Raw genomic sequence first — 21,949 nt, forward strand, 5'->3', positions numbered from 1 at the left:
GCCCAAGTATCTATTCTGGGACTGGAAGTAACAGTTATCTAAGTTTACTTGTAAGACAATGGTCATGAATCCTATCTTTCTTAATTACTAGCAGGCTGGAACAGTTCTTCATAGTCCCCTTGAGATCCATCTACTTGTTTCTTTTGTAGCAAAGAAGTACTTACTGAACATATTTACATTTTCCACATGAGCACAAACCCACTTACGAACTACATTCACTGATGGGCCAGTATCACCACTGGGTTTTTTTTAATTCCTAACACACTTAAAATGTCTCATTTGTCTAGCTTTCACAACCACAGATTTTTTTCCTGACTATTAACTTCCCTTATCAATTTTCAGTATTGTAACTTGTAATTTAGATCAACTGTAATTTATACAATATCTTTGTTTTCCATTTTATTTCTGAGTGCCACCTTTGAGCTTTTATGGGAAAGTTACTGCCTTCTGTGATTGCAAAAACATAGTGGTTTGGCTGTTTTATAGATTCTTTAAGAGAGCCCCTTTTTTCAATGTTGTCACCATTTTGCCCTGTCAGTTCCCCTTACTGTTTTTCTCAGTTTCTGGAAATTAGTTCTTTTGAAGCAGCAGAAATATGTAGTTTTAATTGGGGCTGTCCTTCATTTACCCATGAGGAATGCAATCAGGCCATAATCGCTTGCTCCCAGGCAACTACGAACTTTTAATTTAGTGATATCTACCATTTTTATCAACCACAATGAGGTTCACATACTTATCTCATGCAGCATAGGATATCTATTGGGCTACAAAATTACCTCTGCAAGTTGGAGAAGTTATTAATGACTTAGTAGAGGCTGCAGTTGAAGCTAGAAAAGGGCTACATTTGTTTCCTCACGAACAAGGAAAATTAGGTTTTATATAGAATCATAGACTGGTTTGGGTTGGAAGGGACCTTAAGTATCATCTAGTTCCAACCCCCTGCCACGGGCAGGGACACCTCCCACTAGAGCAGGTTGCTCAAAGCCTCATCCAGCCTGGGCTTGAACACCTCCAGGGATGGGCCATCCACAACTTCTCTGGGCAACCTGTTCCAGAGCCTCACCACCCTCACAGTAAAGAATTTCTTCCTAATATCTAATCTAAATTTCCCATCTTCCAGTTTCAAGCCGTTGCCCCTTGTACTATCACTGCATGAACGAGCATTCAATTCATGCCTGAATATTTCACCAGCTTCCAAAAATCTTTGCCAAACTTTAATCAGGACTGAATTTTAATGGAGGACATGAGCTTTAGGGGCCCTTGGTAGTGAATTTTTGGACACTTTCAGATCTTCCTGTGACAACAGCACTAATGCCTTTTGTAAGAAAGGGATGAGCGTTAAGAAGGCCAGTGTGGCACTGAATGGGGCTGGCGTCCTAGGATAAATTGGAGTAAGGAGGTCAGCCACAACTCACTCAGAGGCCTTGAGATAGTCCTTAGTGGCCGGTGGTGCCCGGCCGGGCTTTGCCCACCAGCAGCGAGTGGGCGGGGATGTGCTGCCCCAGCAGCCAGCTGCCTGGCCCTGCCTGCCCCTGTCGCCGCCGCTCACTCCCCGAGAAGGCTTTTAAAGCACCGGGTCTGGCTTTTGAGGCACCCGAAACAAACCCCGCCGCAAGCAGCCGACAGCCACGAATCCCCGACTTGGGGAATAAGGGCAGCTCCCGGGCATTAAAATCACCTTCCTTCACGTATCGCAGTCCCCCCCGCAGCCAGGCAGGGAAACCCTGAGGGCGGCTCCCCGCCTTGCGGTGAGCCCGGCCGTGCCCCGTTACCCCCCTCCCTTCCCCGCCGGCGGAGGCGGCTGGCGGCGGGCCAGCGGCGCCGAGGGTATTAATAGGCGGCCGGGAGGCAGCGGCCGGGCGGCTGCGGGCGTGCGGGGCGAGGGCTGCGGGCTCGGCTCGGCACAGGACGGCTCGACGCGGGAGCGGCCCAGGGCCAGGCCGGGGAGGTGCCTCCGGTCCGCAGCCGGCTCCCACCGCGACGGCGAGATGGAGGGTAAACGGGGCCAGAGCCGCCTTCTCCCTCCCGCCGCGCCTCGGGCGGAGGGGCTCGGGGGAGGGAAGCGCCTCGGTCTCTGACCCCTTCAGGGCTTTTAATCCCTTCCTCCGCCGGCTGGCGGGGGCTCCCGGAGCCTACTCTCCACGGCTACCGGCGGGGAGGAGGGGGACGTCGGGGTCAGCGGAAGGAGGAGGCAGAGGGTCGGTTCGCAGCCGAGGTGCGGGAGGGGCAGGGCTGCCTTGGAGAAGGGCTCCCGCCGGCTCCCAGACTTGCCCGGTAACGTGTGGAGATGAGGAGAGAGGCCTGTAGAAACATCGATCTAATATCTATAACCTCCTTTTGTTAAAGTGTGGCAATTACGTAGCCAGAACAGTTTAATAAGGTACAGAGTTTGCAACAAGTATTATTAAAGCATTGCAGTGCTATATTGTTAAAATATATAGTCTTTAAAGAGTGGTGCCTTTTATTTGTTTAATTTTTTTTTCGGGCGGAATAAAACAGACATGGCAGTATGATGGCTTGCGTTGGAACAAAAGATCTGAGGAAGGAAGAAGTTAATCTTGTTTTATAAATCTCTTATCAAGCTAACTTGTTTACCAGCGTTAACAGGAAGGCCTTGTATCGTTATGTAATGAAAAATAAAAGCTGACCGTATGTTTATGAAAGTTGGCAACATGGAAGTCCGATGGCTGCTACAATAATGAGACTTCTGTAGAAGTGTTGAAAATGAAATGAGGCAAAATTGTGGTATGCCTTGCCTCAGGTATGCCACTATTTGCAAGGTTAAGAAATGAGGAATTCCTTTGTCTTGTGAGAGGAAACTGGTTGCTAAGTCAGAAAATAGTAAAAGTGTTTGCAGATGGCAGTCCTCTCTCCCACAGGGTCAATATTCTGGGTAAGAGTTTCTCCACTTATCCCAAATGTGGAATCTTTTATGAAAACAGTCAAAAAGGCTTGGAATCTAGTATGTTTCTTTTAGTTTTACCCTAAGAATGGATGAAATACTAAAAAAAGGTTTTACTTCTAGCTTGAGAAACTCTCCTAGCTTGTCTCCCAAAAGTTCAGTGTCTCACATTGGTGGGCGGCATTAGCACTCTATCGGTGGAAAATCTCCAAATGGAAATAGTATATTTGAAATTGAGAGAATATAAGAACTCCAGAAACTTAATATTTAAGGACAGTAATTACTTTTTTCTTAATTTGCTGTAAATTGAATGAGCTTTGTAAAGTTACATGACAACTGTAGTATGCAGTAGATATATTCTAGGGTGCACAGTAGCTTAAGGCTGTACCGTACAAGTACCAGCAGCGGTACTGTATGAGAGGCAGCAGCTTCCAAAAGTGATTCCCTTCAGAGGCAGCTTATCTTAATATCCTCTGCCAAAACAACATCAAAGATAAGCTTCTTTTAGTCACTGAGATCCTGGTGTTCCCTTCAGCTGAGTAAGTTTTCTTGTTCAAATATTGTCTCAAGTATGCTACCAAAAGTCTAATTTCCTTCCAAAACCATTGGCTTATGCTGATAAAACAGAATGAGTCCAGTGATAATATCATCCCCACCCTTGTTGCCGCAGGTTTTTCAGTGCCTCTGCCTTCCTTATGAGAAGCATCTATAATTTCTGCCTGCTTTCCTGTCATCAGAAATTCATTAGTCTCCCTGTCCCCTCTTCCTCTCTCTACATTTGGTGATTTGCTGTGTTTTCTGTCTGGTGAATGAACTTCACATCAGGTGAAGGAAGTTGTGCTGCACTGCAGCCTTTGCTGGGGATGTTGATTGTACTCTGGTTATTTGTGGATTTAGGTGATTTAGGATCTGGGAAAGATTTTGCTCGTTATTGAGAGCCACTGGGGAAATGAAGCTCAGGTTCTTGAGGTGGTAAGGTCTTTGCTACCTCCTGAAAGCTTTTTTTCTAGCGAGTGTGCATCCACACTTAAGACCAGATCTTTCTGGGGTGGTTATGTGCAGTCTTTCTCCTTCCAGTACTGGTTTTACGTGCTCTTGGCTGGATCTTGTTACAGTTGTGTGGGAAAACATCTGGGAGACACAGACAGAAGGGCACTCACCTGTTGCAGCAGTAGCATCGTGTTTGCTATGCACAACTGGAGCAGCTGGCAAAGTGGGCCCAGTTGCAGTGAAGACTTGGATGTGTTCCCCAGTGCGCAGTTATTCTTGCAGTGGCTGCTGTGGCTGTGAAGGCAGTGGGAGCAGTTTTGGATGGTGACATTGTTTTTTAAACACCTTTAACGTGTCTGAAAGTGAGCACTTGCGAGGTTCATCTTGCTTGTTGCTAGTTGAGCCTAATTTTTCTCAGACATTGTCACCCCTGTCCACAAGGGCAGTCTTACTGACTGTGCAGGGGTGGGTAAGAGGATTCATTAGGCTATGCCTTCACTAGCAAAATTCCTTGTATGAGTGGAGACCAAGTTGTAGATTCCTACTCCTAGTGACAGAAACGGGTCTTGACTGCATATATCCTTCAGTCATTTGGCATCAGGGTGGCTTTCCAAGGTCGTTTTGGCATAGAGAAAGCCTGGAGAATTCTGTATTTGGAGGAAAAAAAAAAAAGTGAGATGTTCCCTTGTGGGACATAAAGGCTGAGTCTATTAAGCAGAGTCTCAAGCAAGTTACTAGCTCATCAAGTGCAACAAACAGAGTTGTAGCTGGAAATCACAAGAGGAAGGAAGCAGCCAGCATTTATGCAATATGCTGCTTTTTATCTTCTGGCAGGCAGTTTGGTGTGTATATGGTATGTTTGGGGCATTATGTGGTTTGTGTCTGCCAGCAGAGTAGGGAGGGAGATGAGTCGGCGAGCATTTATTTAATGTAAGATGGTGCTGTGTTGCTATCTCAAACAGGTGTAATGTGAAGCGTGGTAAAACGTACTGGAAGTTAGGGTGACTTTATGGCTCTGGTAATGTGATACTCGGGTTAGTATTTTGGTCAGAGCAGAGGGATAGGATCTCTCCTGTGTCATAAATCTATCTGGTAAAAAAGATGTGAGGATCTGTGGTAATACCACTTCAGAGGAAGGGAAACATAGGTTTGCAAGAAATGAAGTTTGCATCAAGTAAAGCCATCTGTGGAGTGCGTTCATTGTGCTTTAAAATTAATAAGAATTTTCTTGGCAGTTAATGAATGTTTAAGAAGCTTAATTTGACATTTGAGAAGCTCAGTAAATAATTTTTCGCTCTTGATTAAGGCATCTTTTAAGCTGTCACTTGTACAACCAAGAATTGTCACTTTTTAATGCATTGGGAGATCTTGTTGCATACTGATTCAGCTATTACTGCCTATTAAACAGTTTAGATTTCATGTGCCTTAATTTCCCCGCCCTTGATTATTTTAAGCAGCCTGCTTCTTTATAAAGACCATTTGTATTCCATACGCGCTTATTGTATGTTCGAGACAGACAAAATGGACACATTGAAATAGATGTCTTTGTATTTCTCTGACTTCCCCCCCGCTCCCTCCCCACAGTTAGATCTGGGGTAGTCAGTCCTAATGCTCATCCCAAATGTTTACAGAAACTACCTCTTCAGGCTTTGCAAAAATCAAAAGTTAAAGATCTCATGGCCTTTTTCGCTTTGTCTCGTGTCACAAACTGTAGAGGTTGTTGGAGGTAGTTGTTTGTAAAGCATTTATAACTCAAGGATGCTCAGCAGGACATGGTAAAATTGGGGCCATTTCCCTCCTTTTTTTTAATCCTCCGATCTGTGCACACAAGTTATCTTATTTTAACATTAATGGGGTTTATATATGTGCAATGAGGGAATAATAAGTTTAAAAGGCAAATGGTTGTTGCTTTGTGGCATGTCAGTGGGGCTTGTTCCTGTTGATGATTATTGTCAGGGCTAGTCTAAGGGTAATAAAAGGTGACTTTCACCTGGTTCAAATTTATGTATGTCCATCTCTATTACTGTTTCTTGAGTATATGTGATCTTGATTTTTTTAAATGAAAAACTTGTCAAGTGTCAGCAAATAGAGGTGTCTTTAAAGAAAAAGCCACTGGACCAGAGGTTTTTCAGTGCCATAAATATGATGAGGAAAGTGGTTCTCAGTGACCAAGGTCTTTTGTCAGCAAAGTAGCAATAACTCTACAAAGTAGCCGGCTAAATCTAGATAATTTGGAAGAGCTTTTGGCTCTAAAGCTTGGATGTCCCTGCCCTTTGCCATGTCTCACCTTATGTAAGCTGAAAAGCCTCATAAATATGATCTTATCCATTGGCAAATGTCAGGGTTTCAATAAGAAAGGTTGTCTCATAAGTGGCTTGGCGTCCCTCGCTAGTTACACTGCAAGACAGCTTATGTCTCATTGAGCTGCTTAAACTCATTTTTCTCAAGCAGGCCTGCTCCATTGTTCAGGGATTACTGAGCCCTTTTGGGGCCAATATATCATGTTAAAAAGCTATTACACCTGGCTGAAGGGGAAAGAGCAAGCAACAAATGCTGTATGTACCAGGTATTTGGTTGCGGTGCTGATGCTGATCTCAAATGACTGATTAAAGTTTTGGCATGGTCAAAAAAACCTCCAAATAAGTTATTCATCATCTGCCTTTCATAGAGGAAAAAAGGAAGACTGGGATCACTGCAGGTGGTGTGGGCTCTGTTTGGGCCTCTTTCAGCTGCCTTGCTGGGGCAGGGAATGCACAGTCTCATTGGTGAACCCTAACATGGATAACATGGTCCAATATGTGCTTCTACCAGGCATCATCCAGGCTGCTGCTCTTGAAAAGGACTACCAGTGTCTTCTGCTGGTACTTGCGACCCAGAAGCTTGACCTCTTGCAGCTCAGGAGTGGTTTCTCAAAACCACGTAGGAAAATCAAGGCAGGTAGTATCTGAAGTGATGGGTCCAGTGCCCTGCCGGGTCCCTCATCTGTGTGACTGGTTTCTGCTGGTGTGACCAGCAACAGTATAATAGTCTGTGCAAGGCAGCTTGCTCCATTTTGAAAGTGGATTGAACTACTTTGCTATACATAACATGCTCATAAATTAAGAATGTCCACGTAAGAACTAGTTCAGCGGACCTAGTGGGCTGGAAAGTTACATCCCGATTTACTATGCTGTAGCTTCCTTGTGTTATAAGGGTATATCTCAGAGCAATGTTCTAGAAATAAGTTAGTGAGCGGTAATTGGAAATCCTTTGTAGGAAACAGAAAATATAGAAGTGTTTATGATGTTAAGAAAAAGCGAGAGGCAAAAAGTTGTTTTGACTGTAACCTGAATGTAGAGGTAAAACTTCCTAAAATGAAGTCTAGCTTTTTCATCTATTTTTACATTTTAGTTTGCATTGAATTCCAGAAAACTCAGTTTTAGTAAATTACTGCTTTCTTAGTTGATTTTTGAAAGACTGGAGTTAAAAATTGTTTTTATATTATGACTAAAAATATAGTTCTTGCATGAAATCACAGGCTGTCATGGACTCTTTTAAATCAAGTTGCAGGACTTCCATTTGAAAGAAAAACCCCAATTGTATTTTCACTTCAATTTTTTCCGTTGGGAAGAAGAGAAGTCTCAGGGATTCTTTATATTCTATGTGGGTCACACATATGCATCACTTCTGTCTGAACTCAGCCTCCTGAAATTGTTAACTTTGCTATCCCATGCACAGTGCCTATGATTGACTTGGATGTTGCAAATATATTCACTTTCCCACAGAAAAAGGAACATTCATTAAATGTTCATTATCAATGTGCACCTTCTAATTAAAATAAAAGCTTCCTACACTGTTGGCAGATGTTAAAAATTAGAGCATGTGAGCTGAGAGAATCTCATTGGGGTCAAGGAGTAGGGATTTCCATTTCATAGTTGGCATTTGCCGTTTCTCAGTTTTGCATCAAGGTGAATTCCAATTCTCCACAGCCTTTCTTCCTAATTGGAAATGTTACAGCATGAATCATTCCTGCAGGTAATTGGTTAGGGCATTGAGAAGTTGTTATTAAATATTAACATCAGTTCCTGAGGTTTGGATGCATAAAAATTCCTGATTCTTGTTTCTTAACTTCTGTATGCTGCTTTTTATTTTTTTATTTTTTTAATTTTTTTTATTTTTTTTTTAGGATATCCTGCCTAGTACTGTTGTGTATAGCAAGCGCTTGACACACAGTGAATGGGCACAACAAGTCACGAGCATTCAACTTATAAGGGTGCCCCCTCAGGTCTCTGGAAACATCTCTGAAAGCAGAACCTCTCTCCTAGCGCAGACCTTGCATTCCCTGTCATCACTGGGGCTCCTCTCCAGATTTATCTTCCTCCTCCCAACCTTTCCTTTTAGAATGGGAAATTCAGGTGTGGGATGGAGAATAGGACCTGTTTGTTGCACTGCGGCTGTTCAGTGCTAGCAGTGTGCTCAAAGAGTCTATTCAGGGGCCTTTGAGCTTGGACACAAGCGCTTTTGTTTTCCTAGTGTCCTGCTCTATAAAGGTCACGTTAGCATTTTCACAGTCAGAGGATTCCTGTGTGTGGGGTCTGTTGCAGACCTTCTGAAGTGAAGGACCCAGCTTGATCCCTGTCTGCAGCCTTGTCTGTAAACCTCCAAAACGGGAGCATGTAGTACAGGGGCAATTGCATGAGCCTGCTTTTTTTCACATGAATGGCTTTCCCAGGATACCAAATCAACTTGTATACTGGATTCTAAGAAACCTGCATTGCCTTTACTTGGCCTGGGAAATCAGTTAACTAACAAACAATGTATTTTGCCTTAAAACTGGGGTGGCTTTACTTCAGTTGTAAACATACAGAAAGAGTGATTAAAGACACAAAAGTGCCTGTAAAGATTATGTATGCCAAGGGACTCAAATAGCTGCATAGTACCAGATAGGTATATGTGTTAATGCTTTGATACGTGATATGGCATCACAGTAATCCATTAAACATGGTGGTGTGGAGCCTTGACACTGAAGTTCTCTTGGTTTTTTTTTTGTTTTTTTTTTTTTGCTGGACACACTGAAAGAAAATACTGAGGTCTTCTGAAAGAGGAACAATGACTAGATCATACAGGATGAGAAGTTTAAAGTTTGTTTCTGATTAATGCTACCAATTATTACTGCATTCATTACAAAGCAGAAATCAACCTTTGGTCAAAGCCAGCCTTTTGCTTTCAATTAAATAGTGGTGCTAGTACAGTGTAAACTGAGCAGGATTTGGCTCTGGCATTCAAGCACAAGCTACTCCTCCACAACCACCCCCTTCTGTTTCTGCCTTTTCCTTGCAAGCAGTAAATCTTTCTGGGCATTTTATTCTACTCTCCCAAATGTTGTCAGAACGTGCCAAGTACAAGGCTCCAGTTTCTTTTTGTCGTGCGAGAATTTAGCAGTGGAAGTTTCTCTATGTTTATGGAAACACAGATGCAGCTTTTAAAATACTTGGTAGTGCTTACATAAAGATATAGAAACATCTGAAAAATGTTTATTTTTCTGTACATAATTTCAGCTCCAATTAATTTGTTTTCTGCTAGGAAAATAATATTGATCATAAAAATGAAATGCTGGTTGGGAATCCTTAGGCTTCTGTAATAGAATATTTCATTCAGGATGAAACGTGAGAATTATGGGCTTGGTTCTGCTGCTGCTGAAGCCAGTGGCTAAATGCCCAATTACCTTCAACTGGAACAGGATGGAGTCTTCTCTTTTGCAGAAGGGTGTCTTAAACAGTCAATAATCCTTCATTTCCCTGTTTGAAGCACTTCCATTTGGAAAAGTTTTAGTGCAGTTTCAAGCCTGGAGCCATTTGGCTGAAATTGCATTTGATATACTTTCTGGAAGTCTGTTTTCTGAGTCTGCTTAGGAGTCTGTTTCTGTATTCTTAAATAGTGACTTGCAAAACCTGGACACCTCTACCTCAGAAAATGTGTATGTTTGGGCCTTGATTTAGCTGCTGATTGTGAAATAGTAGTGCATATTAGTCTCCAGTAATAGTCCAATGGTATGTTTCAAGGCAGAATTTAGGTCAGCAAGTTCAGATTGAAATGGCAAGTGATAACAAAATAAATTATTGAGAAAGTGGTAAATAACTGCAGGGTGTACTATTTCATGAAATATATTGTGGGCGAAGTCCTGAACTCTTCGCCTTACGCAGGTAAATTGCCGTTAAAGTAAAGGCTCTTTTCCCCTCCTTTCTGACACCTCTGCTTTGCCTTGCTGTTTCATAGACTGTGCCTGAGGCCCAAAACAGATGTGTTGGATCTAGGTTTAGGCTATCGTCCATTTTCCAGAGGTCTTCTTTCTCAGGCTCCTGAAAGTGTCCTATGGAGACTGTAAAACTATGCGTAGAGGGGAATAGACGTGCTTCAAATAGGGAACTCCTGTTAGACATGTCACCCAGCCCCCTGAAGACCGAGGTAGAAAAAGTAATGTAAAGTTTTGCTTTTGCTTTTCACAGAATCCCTGGAAGAGATCACTGTAAAGTCATGGAAGTACTAGTATGGCATCTCTGTGCAAAAGTATTAGAAATAGGGCTGGTGGAGTTACCAAAAGAAAGCTTTTGCGCAGCTCTAATTCTAGCAGAGACCTGAGGGGTGGAGCAGAGCAAAAAAAGGAGTTAGTAAGTTCTCTTGCTCTTCTGTTTCTTCTTCCCATAACAAAAGGAAGTATCAGTATCTGTGGTCTGTGGTAGACATTAATCTCCTAATGTTTTTTTCAGATCCTGTCCTCTTTTTCATAGAAACATACACCTTTGACACACATGGAAATGGTAGCATCTCCAGGAGATGGCAAGGCTGAGATATTATTTTTTTAAGGCAGCTGTTTATGCATCAAATAACCAACTCTTAATCCAAAAATAGTCCCTGTTCTGTCTGTCCAAAGACCTAGTGCCTTCCAATTCCTTATTCCTTGTTAATACTTGGAGTTTTAAGTCTTGTAAAGTTGACCTACTAGTTTGTGTTTTCAGAGCGAAAACTCTAAGACTTTTTCAAAGCTGCAATTTTTACAGTGCCTGTGCTGTGGTGTGCTGGGAAGCATGATGAGAATTGACATTTCTGATGTCTGGGATTTTCCCTCTTTGCCTGTTGAAGATAGAGTACTGTTTACCTGCTTGTTCTGTACCTATCGCAGAAGAACACTTATGCCTCTCCTGTAACAATGTACTGAAGGCTAATCTGCTCAGTGAAATTTAGTATACTTCTGCTTTTGATTAAAATTAGCAGTAATTTCAGAAATGCAGAGTGTGAGGGTCTCATTTTTGTCTTTAGTGCTATGGGAAGCCTGAGGTTCCACTTCATGTTAGACTATGATCTTGTTTGTCATATCTGTCCTCATAGGTGAAAGTGAAATGAATGGCTTTTCTGAGCCATCAGTAAATAAAAGCTCATGGGATTGACAGGGTTTCTTTCAATCAATGGACCTCAAATCCCCTACCTGCCTAGACTGTATTCCTGCTGTTCTATATCGTCAGGCACACGAGGGACTGTAATTATGATAAATATGATGAATGTGTCAAACTGCAGTGTCTGGCAGTCTTCTGGAAATTCAGTTCTTTGTTTAGACCTGTGAAAAAGCTGCCTTTCTTCTGTAATTTATAACTGGAGCAAAAAGTAAAGCAGAAGATAAAGTTGTTTCGGGCATAAAGCTTTCTCCTTTGTACATCTTTACTCTTTCATTGTCCTCACTGTAGCTGAAGAAGATGCTCCAAAGCCATGCTGCCTGGCTTCATAGATCTTAGCTATTCTAGGGCAAGATCAATGGACAGGTGCTGTCTGTAACCCAGATAATTTGGATATGGTAGTTACCGCTTCTCCTTTCAGCACTATACTGTTTCAAATGTCTGTTCCCTTGGTATCTCCAAATGTCTCACTTTCGTCTTTATCCTTACATTGATTAAAACTGGAGTCCTGATCTTGCCGTATGAAATCAATACATGAAATGGATACGTGGTTGCTGCTGTTGGCCAGTGTCTTATAAGCATCTTGGGTGTGCTTTCAGAAGTAATGTAAAGAAGGAAGTAGCAATGTGTCCATGGAACACATCAGGAGAGTACTTCTTGTGGATAGGTGAGTGACAAGAAAGAGCATGGTTGAAGTGAACAAACAAGATAATCTGCCCAGCAAATTACTGTAATTAGTGACTGAGGGCACTTAATAGCAGAAGGCGAGAAAGGAGAGAAGTACAGGTGTGTGATACTGACAGCAATGTCAAAAGGTTTTATTTTCATGGAGTTTGGGTCAGTGAAACACTTTGCAGAGGGTGCAGAAGACTCAGAGCAATAGAACTGTCTGGTGGGAAGAAGCAGCATAAAGATCAAGGAAATGAAGCTGGAAATTATTTAATGAAAAAAAGGGGAGCAGGAGGGATGACTTGAAGGGAAACATTTTCAGCTAAGAAAAATGCCTATTATCTTGCACTTTATTTCTGTTTATCCAGCTATATCATATTCTAGGACAGAACTGTATTTTCCTCTGTGTTTGGAAGGTGCCTTGCATGCTTTTGTATGCTACAGAAGGCAGTAGATACAATAGAGTAGGCTATTATTACCTGTATAATAACAATCTAGGTTTGAAGTAACCCATGTTGGGTTTTTTGTCTGTGAAGATTCTTTCACCAAAGAATGTGCATGCGAAAAGTCCATGTGATTTTTTTTTTCTTAAAAAAATTCCATTTTCAGCAATGGAAGAATATTTTTTAGTTTACGATTTAGTTGTCTAGGCCTTGCTCTAATGGTAAGTTATTTATCTTACAGTTGGTAATTGCAAACAGGAGATGCTCCAGAAGAAGAAGAATGCTGTTTTGGTGGATGGGGTTGTCCTAAATGGTCCGATAATGGATGCCAAGGCAGGAGAGAAGTTTGTGGAAGAGGCCTGTAAGATTATAATGGAAGAAGTTATTCAGAAAGCTGATGATGTAACAGAAAAGGTAAAGCAAAAAAATGTTGAGAATTTGTAACAGAGATAGTGAACAGTAATTTTTTCTAAGCTGTATTTTATTGCACTTTAAGTAGCCTCAAAAATGCTTCTAGTCCATGCCTGGCTCTGAAATAAAAAGACAGCCTGCCAAATTAAGAAAGACCATATTATAAAACCTTTCAATAACGTAATTGGCATACATATTTGCCAGAAAATAATGAGTTTTTTTGGTCTCAGAGTACAATGGTCAGTTTCTTTGATATGACAAATGGATGCAGTGTTTTTCTTGTTTGGGGTCAGGCGAGCTACTTCTATTTTCCTCGGGGTCACTAGTATTGGAGGAGGAACAGCACATGTGGTACTGCTGTGAAAGGGCAACGTTATGAGATTTCTATGGGGTTTGCAAAACCTCTGCTTATGGGCTGTGTGGGAAGAGGGGCTGAAAATAAAACATACTTGCCTTTGGGCATGCACTGGTTGTTCCCACTGCTTGGCAGAACAGTATCTGAAAATGCTGTTATTACAAACCCTTAGCTTATGTGACCTGCAGGCCTCTTGCTTTTCTGCCTTCCAGCATTCTCCACTCTGATTTTTATGGTCAAGCAATGCCTGAGACACAATACAGCCAAGATCCCGTGAGACCAGTTTACCAGAGATATTTTCTGGTGGCATGCTGCACTGCAATGGGCAGAGTTGTGAAACCAGTGCTGAATGTGCTGCTTACCTTGTACCTTTATAACCTCTTTCTCTTGGCTAACCTGTTCGCTGCTGGTGTCTCCCTCCCTCCCTCCACATCACTAGGTTTGTGAATGGCAAGCCCCTGAAGCACTGAAGCAGATTCTTGACCTGGAAATGCGGGACACTGGAGAATCTCATCAGAAACTCTTGCAACTCTGCCGGGATGTTATACAATACAGCGTCAAAACCAGTAGGAATGTGATTTCTAGTGAAGTTATTTTGTATGCTAACCTAGGAAGACAGGATAATGTTTACGAAGTTTTGTCACCTTTCAGGGAACTAGGGGTGTGAATGTTTGTTTTCTGCCTGCCTATACAAGTATGCAAACATTTTGCTGTGTTTCAATTGTTTGACTGAATGCTGGTCACCATAGGTTTGACTGAAATATGTAATTGTGGCAAATTAATCAAAAACTAATTCCTGCAATGCCATTGACATTAGTGGTAGATTCTGTCATTTTGAAGTCTTGTGAAAGTCACCTAGATGGGTATGATAAAACAGTCTAGCAGAACAGGCAGGAGAAGGACCTTTGTGTGTGATTTCTGCAGTCTGAGTGGTGAGGAGTGGAGCCACCATCATTGCCCTCATATGTTCTTAGTGATGGTTACCCTACATTTACTATTGCTCTTTTTGAGCAATACTCTTGTAGGGTGTTAATTTGCTGATAGGCAGTAATTCCTGTTCCAGACACTGTGAGAAGAGAGCCTGCAGTGTTTCAGAGACAGTACACCACATCTCTGCAGGATTAGTTCTCTATGGCTAACCTTTCTGCAGCATGTGTAGTATAATTCAGTCTTAGCGAAAAGGGATGAATAACATCTGTTCAGGAAACAGTGCTGTGGATCAGTAGCTCAGGATTTCAGATTTGCCATAGCTCTGGCTGTATTTTGGAAAGTGAGAATTGATATAGTTGTGCGTTTCCAGGGCATATTCCCTGCTACAGTCACGATTGCTACAAAATAAAACCGTAAAATAATTTCGCGAGTGCATACATGCCTTTGAAAACTATGGAAAAGCAGCAATACTGATCTACAGGGGGAGTGCGCTAATAATATGCAGATATAATTACTGAGTTACTGGAGGGTGTTCTGTTTATCTTACTTTTGCAAATTGCCTTCAGATTTTTATCTGTTACACTATGTCACCTTAGAAAGGATATTGTATATAAAAATATGCTGTGCAAATAGTCTTTAATCTAAAGTATAAACATTTATTGAAGCCCCAGATATAATATAAATGGAGCCATACAGTTTACCTGATTTTGCACGTAAAAGCGGTATGCTGTGGATTAAATTTTAGGTGGTGTTCCCACTGCTGAACTGACTTCCTTTTATAGTCAACAATAGTGTAGACTTTTCTCATAATTAGTTATATCTCAGAGTTTCAAGGCAGGTAAACAAATTCTCTGAACTTGTCATTTTAAGTCTGCAGTAAGTTTTTCCAAGCTGTAATACTGCCTCTCTCCATCAATACCAAAGTATTGAGACTTTGGTGGGAGTGTAGGCACAGCCGCCCGGGACTGGCAGGTTGCTGTATTCTACTGCTTAGCAAAATTCGGCTGAGCATCCATCATAGCCTCTCAAGACCACTGTTAAAAGTCACTGTGTGTATTCAGTTGTCAATCCCTTTTCTTTTTTTGATTTCTAAAACTTGTGAACAACCCACACTCATTCAATGCACTACTTATATCTCTCAAACCTTGTTGAGGGACCTGAAAGTGATTATTATATTTATTTTCAAAGGATTGTCTAATCTGAGAAAAGGAAAGTAAATCCAGAAAATACTGAGAGAATGATGGAGTGAATTGTGGTTCGCAGTGATATAGTGTTCAGCTGACAGGGCCTGTTATATATTCACTTTTCATGTATATCCTGTCATTGCTTGCTTTTCATCTGTATTTTCAGGTCATCCAAGATTTTTCAATCAGCTGTACGCTGGAATAGATTATTACTCATTGGTGGCTCGTTTCATTACAGAAGCACTGAACCCAAGTGTGTAAGTGTAGTTCTCTGTTTTCTTGATGACGAATTAGCACGCATTTTGGAATAACAGCTTTCCCCCTTTTTTCTAGTTTGTGAGGTGGGGCTGAAGAGGAGACATCTTTGTTTTTAACACTTTTAAACCTAGACTTTGGTGTTGTTTTTTTTTTTTTAACTTAGTGCATAAAAATGAATTAATCAGATTTACTCAGTTGTTTGTTTCCTTTGAAGGATTCTGCACAGAGTTGAATGCAAATGGTTACCTGTCCACTGTTTACTTGCAAATATAAACCCTAAACAAAGAGTAATTGTTGCTTGCAATAGGTCATTATAGCTGAAATTTAAGCGTGTGACCTACATTAAATGCAAACTCTGATGTATTACTTTGAGAATGGAAGTGTCAATGTGATGCTGTCAGGAACTAATCAGTTGCTCTACTGGGTCAAATCTATAGTGTTTTTAGTTTGGAGTTTTACTGCTGATGGTGGTCAGTTTCTGACAGATTAGAGAAACGTGGAAGAAAAATTTACCTAGTTTTAGCAATATTCTGTGGCACAAGTTCTGTAGTCTTAATACCAATCATGGTGCTTTTATTTTTGTTCAGATATACATATGAAGTATCCCCTGTGTTTCTGTTGGTGGAGGAAGCAGTCATCAAGAAAATGATTGAGTTCATAGGCTGGGAAGAAGGTGATGGCATATTTAATCCAGGTAGGAAGAGTTCAGACTTCAAGCTGAGTCATTATAAATCAACTAATACAGTAATTTTGTGAACATTTGAGTTGTAAAGAATATTTGAAAATGCATGCAAAAATCCAATGACACACATATGTGCAACTATTTCATCCAGGCTTATGCTATGTGTTTCTAGTAATAATTCTGTGAATCCGATCAGTAGGTGAATGAAAGTACTGTGTCCAGTTTTGGGCCCCTTACCACAAAAAAAGACATTGAGGTGCGTGTCCAGAGAAGGGCAACGAAGCTGGTGAGGGGTCTGGAGAGTAAGTCTTATGAGGAGAGGCTGAGGGAGCTGGGGTTGTTCAACCTAGAGAAAAGAAGGCTGAGGGGAGACCTTCTTGCTCTCTACATTGACCTGAAAGGAGGTTGTAGAGAGGTGGGGGTCGGTCTCTTCTCCCAAGTCACAGGCGATAGGACAAGAGGAAATGACCTTAAGTTGTTCCAGGGGAGGTCCAGATTGGATATGAGGAAAAATTTTTACGCTGAAAGGGTTATTAAGCATTGGAATGGGCTGCCCAGGGAAGTGGTTGAGGCACCATCCCTGGAGGTATTCAAAAGATGGGTTGACATAGTGCTTGGTGACATGGTTTAGTGATGGTTTTTTTCAATCAGAGTTAGGTTGGTGGCTGGACTAGATGATCTTAAAGGTCCCTTCCAACCTAGACAATTCTATGATTCTATGAAAACAGTTCTACATTAAATATAATTATGTGGAAATTAATTGTTTGTAACTGATGCCCTTCCTGACCTTATTAACAGCAATATGAACAGCATCATTGGACTGAGTCAAATTGGTTGACAGACAGGGAGCTGATTTATGAGCTTGACACTAGCCAGTGATGCCTGAGGGCACTGATCTGTGTATCCTGCCTATCAACTGTGGGAGCCAGAGTTTATCTTAGTGGGAGTGTCGTGAGCTTAACTCCTTTGAGTTTTAATAGTTTTTTGAAATGTTATGATAAGGCCAACCAAATAAATATTTCTTAAGTTTCTTGATAAGCCACGGTTTTCAAATGTTCTGTAAAGCAGCATTCCAGCCCACTGTATGGATATAATGAAGCATAATAATATTAGTCCACAGATTATTCAGACAACAAATTATTAGGTGAGATGTGAAGCTTTTCTATCTGATTTGGGGGTGAGAAGAGAAATTAAATGAGCAAATGGATTTAACCCCCTCCTCCAAAACCAAAACAAAGTCAGTAATTCTAGCCTACATGTGAGTAGTAGAAAAATAAACTAAAATCCCCCCCTTTTTTTTAAATATATTAATGATATGGATTTTTTTTCATGTCAGATTTGATTTGTGTTTTCAGTAGACTCATTGCTTTTACCGCAGAATTTCTGAAGTAAAACTTACTGAGATACTGTCAAAAGATAAATTAATTGTACCTCTCTGTACTAGTTTTATGTAAGGCTTTTTCTGATTATTTTTCGCTTTTAAGTGAATAAAACCTGCCCAGATCTTACCTTGCAGATCTTCTGATTTCACTCGCTTTTCTTTTTTTTGCCCCTGATGGCCCTATTCTCCCTGTAACACTGTGAGGCCTGGTTGCCCAAAAGGTCTCCTAGAGTCTGTGCAGCTGAGCTTGGTGGGGGCAGCTGAACTGGCACTGCTTCAGAGTAAATAGGAAGGAGCTGCTGCAGGGTGTTCTCTGTCAAGGAGCGCTCTGTTTGGGCACACTTCAGGAAATATCCCCAAAGAGTGTTCAAACGCTCTGTTTCCATGCAGGCTGCAGAGCCCAAAGTTCTTTTGATGTCTGTAGGCTTTTGAGGAGGAAATGAGCTATGATGCATGCTAGGGACTAATTCTATGTTGCTTGCTTCCCCCTCACCCCCCAATAGGTCAAACACTCAGACACAAGACAGCTGCTGGGACTATGGCTAATCTGATATTTGTATGTCTCTGCAGGTGGCTCCGTTTCTAATATGTACGCTATGAACTTAGCAAGATACAGATATTGTCCTGAGATAAAGGAAAAAGGACTTTCAGCTTTGCCAAGACTAGTCCTGTTCACTTCAGAAGAGGTAAAAACAAAACAAAAAAACATTTTTGAACTTTATTTTTTAATGGCTGCAAAATTATATTGTTTGCATATCTGATGGAGGACTGGTACAATAAATTTGTCATCAGTGTATGGTGTGGAATATTGGAGCTATGTGGAGAAGTTCGATGGTAGATTTCCCTGCAGAAGATTCCTTGCTTGCAGAACACAAACACAGATGTTCCTGCTCTTGGAAATTGCTGATATAAGAATAGGTTGTACGTGGGGCAAACCCATAGCAGAATATATGTGGGATGTTGTGGAAGTCTGCAGCGTTTGATTTCCCACAGCATAAAGTCTAGCAGGAATCATAAGTAGGTTTTGGATGTCAAAGTTTTTTTCCTGCAGGCTTAATTTGGAATAAGCTGGGCACTTGTGGACCTGTGAGACAGCTCTCTGCAGCTTCCACTCTGCCCTATGTCTGAGTACAGACTGGCTGTGGTAGAGAACCAAAACCACTCTAAAGCATTTTCGGAAAGCCTGCTGGATCTTTAGACAGTTCTTCTTTAAATAATTGAAAATGTGTGACTAGTGTTAAAGTTTTTGAATGATATCTGTTTAAACTGCCTGTGGAAAGTTGAGTTACATTCATACACTTATTCCAAAGCTAATTTTTTAATAGGCTTTTCTTCTCTAACCTGCAATTTTAAGAGTTTATCATTTGATTAGTACAGAGTTGTTATTAATTCTGACTCCACTGTATAAAGGTCCCAGTGGAAGTGAGAACCTTATTGTAGTAGGGAGTATATAGTTACCAAAATAATTTTAGCTTTAAGTTTATGCTCCAAACAGTTTGCAGTTTAAATAGACAAGAGAGGCTTACTTTGAAGAAGCCTGAGGGATGAAGGCATTGCATAAGTTGTCCAAGACAGCACGTATATTTTGGAACAGAATCCAAATGTCCTAAATAAAGGCATTTTTTTCCAGGCAAAATATATTTAGGTTTTTTCTTTCTGAAAAGTGTGTATATGAAATGACATGCCGGTTCATACTTAATCCATCATGCTACATCTTAAAAAATAGCTAAGGAAGAAAAAATGAGGTTGAAACATTTATGCTTTTGAGATGAAGCGCATAGAATTTTTGTCATGAAGTTGCAAGGTTTCATTTCGAGATTTAAATAAAAAGTACACCCTCTTACTCCAAAATAAACAAGCATTTAATTTAATGACAAAAGAAATTTTATTTGACTCACAGAATAAATTTATTTTGGCATCTTTGCTTCACCAGAATCATCAAAACCATAAAACATACAACTGACCAGGAAAAAACAAATCGGTAAATTATTTGTAAGGCAATGCTTTTGATCTCTAATACTTTGCTTGATTCAGAAAACCATATTGTCTTCTGTACTCAGTAATCACTTGCTGTAAAACTGCCATTTTTAGCAGTTGGGACTATTGCCTAAGATCTCTAGTATTTATTCACAGTTGTGAGGGACGAGATGTGCATATTTATGTATCCTTATTTTAGATCCACTTGTACTGAGTCCAAGTTAACATTACCTTTTAGAAGTTTTAGTTCAGATATATCATATTATTGAGAACGTTTAGTGAATGGCCCACACTGAAAAGAAGTATATAAGTGCTTGTGTCACACACTCTTAATTTTATATTATTTATTTTTATTTTGAGTTGCTTTTTTTGTGATGTTTGTCCTGGAGGACATAGATGTGTTTTGCACTGGTCAAGCAAATGATGAAAAAAATCATCCTGGAAATGGTGTTTTCCTTTGAAATGAATCAGGATAACAGTGTTGGCCTGGAAAAGGCACGAGGCTGTAATGAACAGAGTATCGATAAGGAGTCAAAACACATGGCTGCTTAAGGCGCTTGTGTCGTTTTAGGGCTTGGCTTCAACACTGTGCTCAAATGAAATTATTTTTGCCTTGAGTTGCCAAGTCCCAAAGTTTCAGTCTGACACCTGGCAGACTGAAAGAATTCCTTGCTGTAGAGCAGGGGAATGCACGGACTTGCCAGTGACTTAATTTTATGTGATCTGGAGCTGTGTATTTTTTGCATGTTCTTGGATAATGTGTAGGTGTCTGGTTAACGTATGGCCCACCCAAGATCCTCATATGCTCTGTTTGGCCTTCAGGAACAAAAATGCTCTTTGTTTCTGCAAGTAAAATGCTTAGCTCCTTAAAATTATGGTGATACACAATGAACGATGTTTATGCTACTAGTCTGTAGTTCTCTTGCTGGGCCATTACAGAGTGATTCCTCTTGAGACAGTAGCAGTAGTAGAGAAATTGCTATATTCCACTTTCTTGAGGCGTGATTTGTGGCTCTGTAGGAGCTGAACACAGTTGTAGTTAGCCTACCTTTTTATCACTTTTTGCTATTTGAGTCTCATCTGAACTTTATTCTGACCCAAGAATGTATTGCATTGATCTGAAAGGTAGAAATCTGCTAAATTTGAGGTAACTGAGGGTAGAAGAGGACATGTAAACAGTTGAAACGTGCATGCTGATATGAGCAGTTTTTCAGATGCAATGAAACTAAATTCCTCCCCAGTGCAACTTGATCATGAAAGTAATAAAGTGAGAGAACACAACATTAACTCACCGTGCTGTCCCCTGTTGAAATTACAACAGACAAAAATGAGTAATAAAACAATCTCATAATAGTGTAATTGCTTTATGCAATCATGTTTCTAGGAAACTTTTCAAAATCAAGAAAATACAAATTTATCTTCTGTTTTAATGAGCGCATGGGGAAAGTACTTTGTCTTTGCAAATGTTATTAGGAAAAGAAAACTATGTCTAGCTATAGTTAAAATAGTATGGCAGCACATCTTAAATGCACTATTCCAATTTGATCTTGTGCTCAAAGGCATTCATTTCTTACTACAAATGGCAACAGATTTAATAATGCGTCCAAACAAACAAAACTGCAAAAGACAAGGCAAGAGTCATCTGAACTCACAGTATTTAAACTTGTTATTTAAAATTGTGTATATAATCTAGATACAAATAATACTTTTTTTTAATTTTTTTTTTTTTTAAAGAGAAATATGAAGAAGAGAATTAGTTGGCACTGGAGCTGCTAAATATTCTCTGGTTTATTTTTTTCTTAAAATGCTGTGGTGTAATTTAGCATAATGGCTTTTAGTAATGATAGCAGGGAAAAAAAAAAGAAATTCTTGTCTGTTTTCAATCAATATAATTGAAAGACTACTTTTTTCATCAAAGACAGCATATTCCAATTCTATGTAGCATCATAATTCTTGTCCCTTTTCTGTCCTGCTGAAGACCTGACAATGTTTTCCAAGAGGTGCAGAAGTACCTGTGGAGGTAGCAGCTTGTTTTGTTTTGATATTCCCTTTATTCTTGCCTTTCCCTCTGTTTTTTGGTATAATCTCTCAAAAGAGGCTCAAGCCTCTCTTATCTTTCTCCCAGTCTCCCATAGCATTTTTTATAATAAAATACATGGTTTGGTGACTGCCTGTTTACTAGTATACTGAATTTGCAGGTCTACTGTTTCTCAGTTTGGAGCAATCTTATTATTCCTGGTGATTCATACCTTTCATTTGTATCTAATGGATAGAAATCAGTGGTGGAGGCAACTTGTATTTTAAGTGATTCACTAATCAGTTGAAAACATTTCCAAACTC

General features: G+C 40.5%; 1 protein-coding gene across 1 annotated transcript in view; it reads left to right on the forward strand.

The window, feature by feature from the left end:
* Nucleotides 1-1,863: 1,863 nt before the first annotated feature.
* Nucleotides 1,864-21,949, forward strand: part of GADL1 (glutamate decarboxylase like 1) — an 84,668-nt gene continuing 64,582 nt past the window's right edge. The window contains exons 1-6 of the mRNA XM_074151054.1: nt 1,864-1,995; nt 12,673-12,845; nt 13,637-13,763; nt 15,478-15,568; nt 16,157-16,263; nt 18,203-18,318. Of these exons, the coding sequence (XP_074007155.1) occupies nt 1,989-1,995; nt 12,673-12,845; nt 13,637-13,763; nt 15,478-15,568; nt 16,157-16,263; nt 18,203-18,318 (621 nt within the window). The 5' untranslated portion in view covers nt 1,864-1,988. The remainder of the gene's footprint in view (nt 1,996-12,672; nt 12,846-13,636; nt 13,764-15,477; nt 15,569-16,156; nt 16,264-18,202; nt 18,319-21,949) is intronic.

The sequence above is a fragment of the Numenius arquata genome, chromosome 7, assembly GCF_964106895.1.
Source record: "Numenius arquata chromosome 7, bNumArq3.hap1.1, whole genome shotgun sequence".
In the NCBI taxonomy this organism is placed as follows: Eukaryota; Metazoa; Chordata; class Aves; order Charadriiformes; family Scolopacidae; genus Numenius; species Numenius arquata.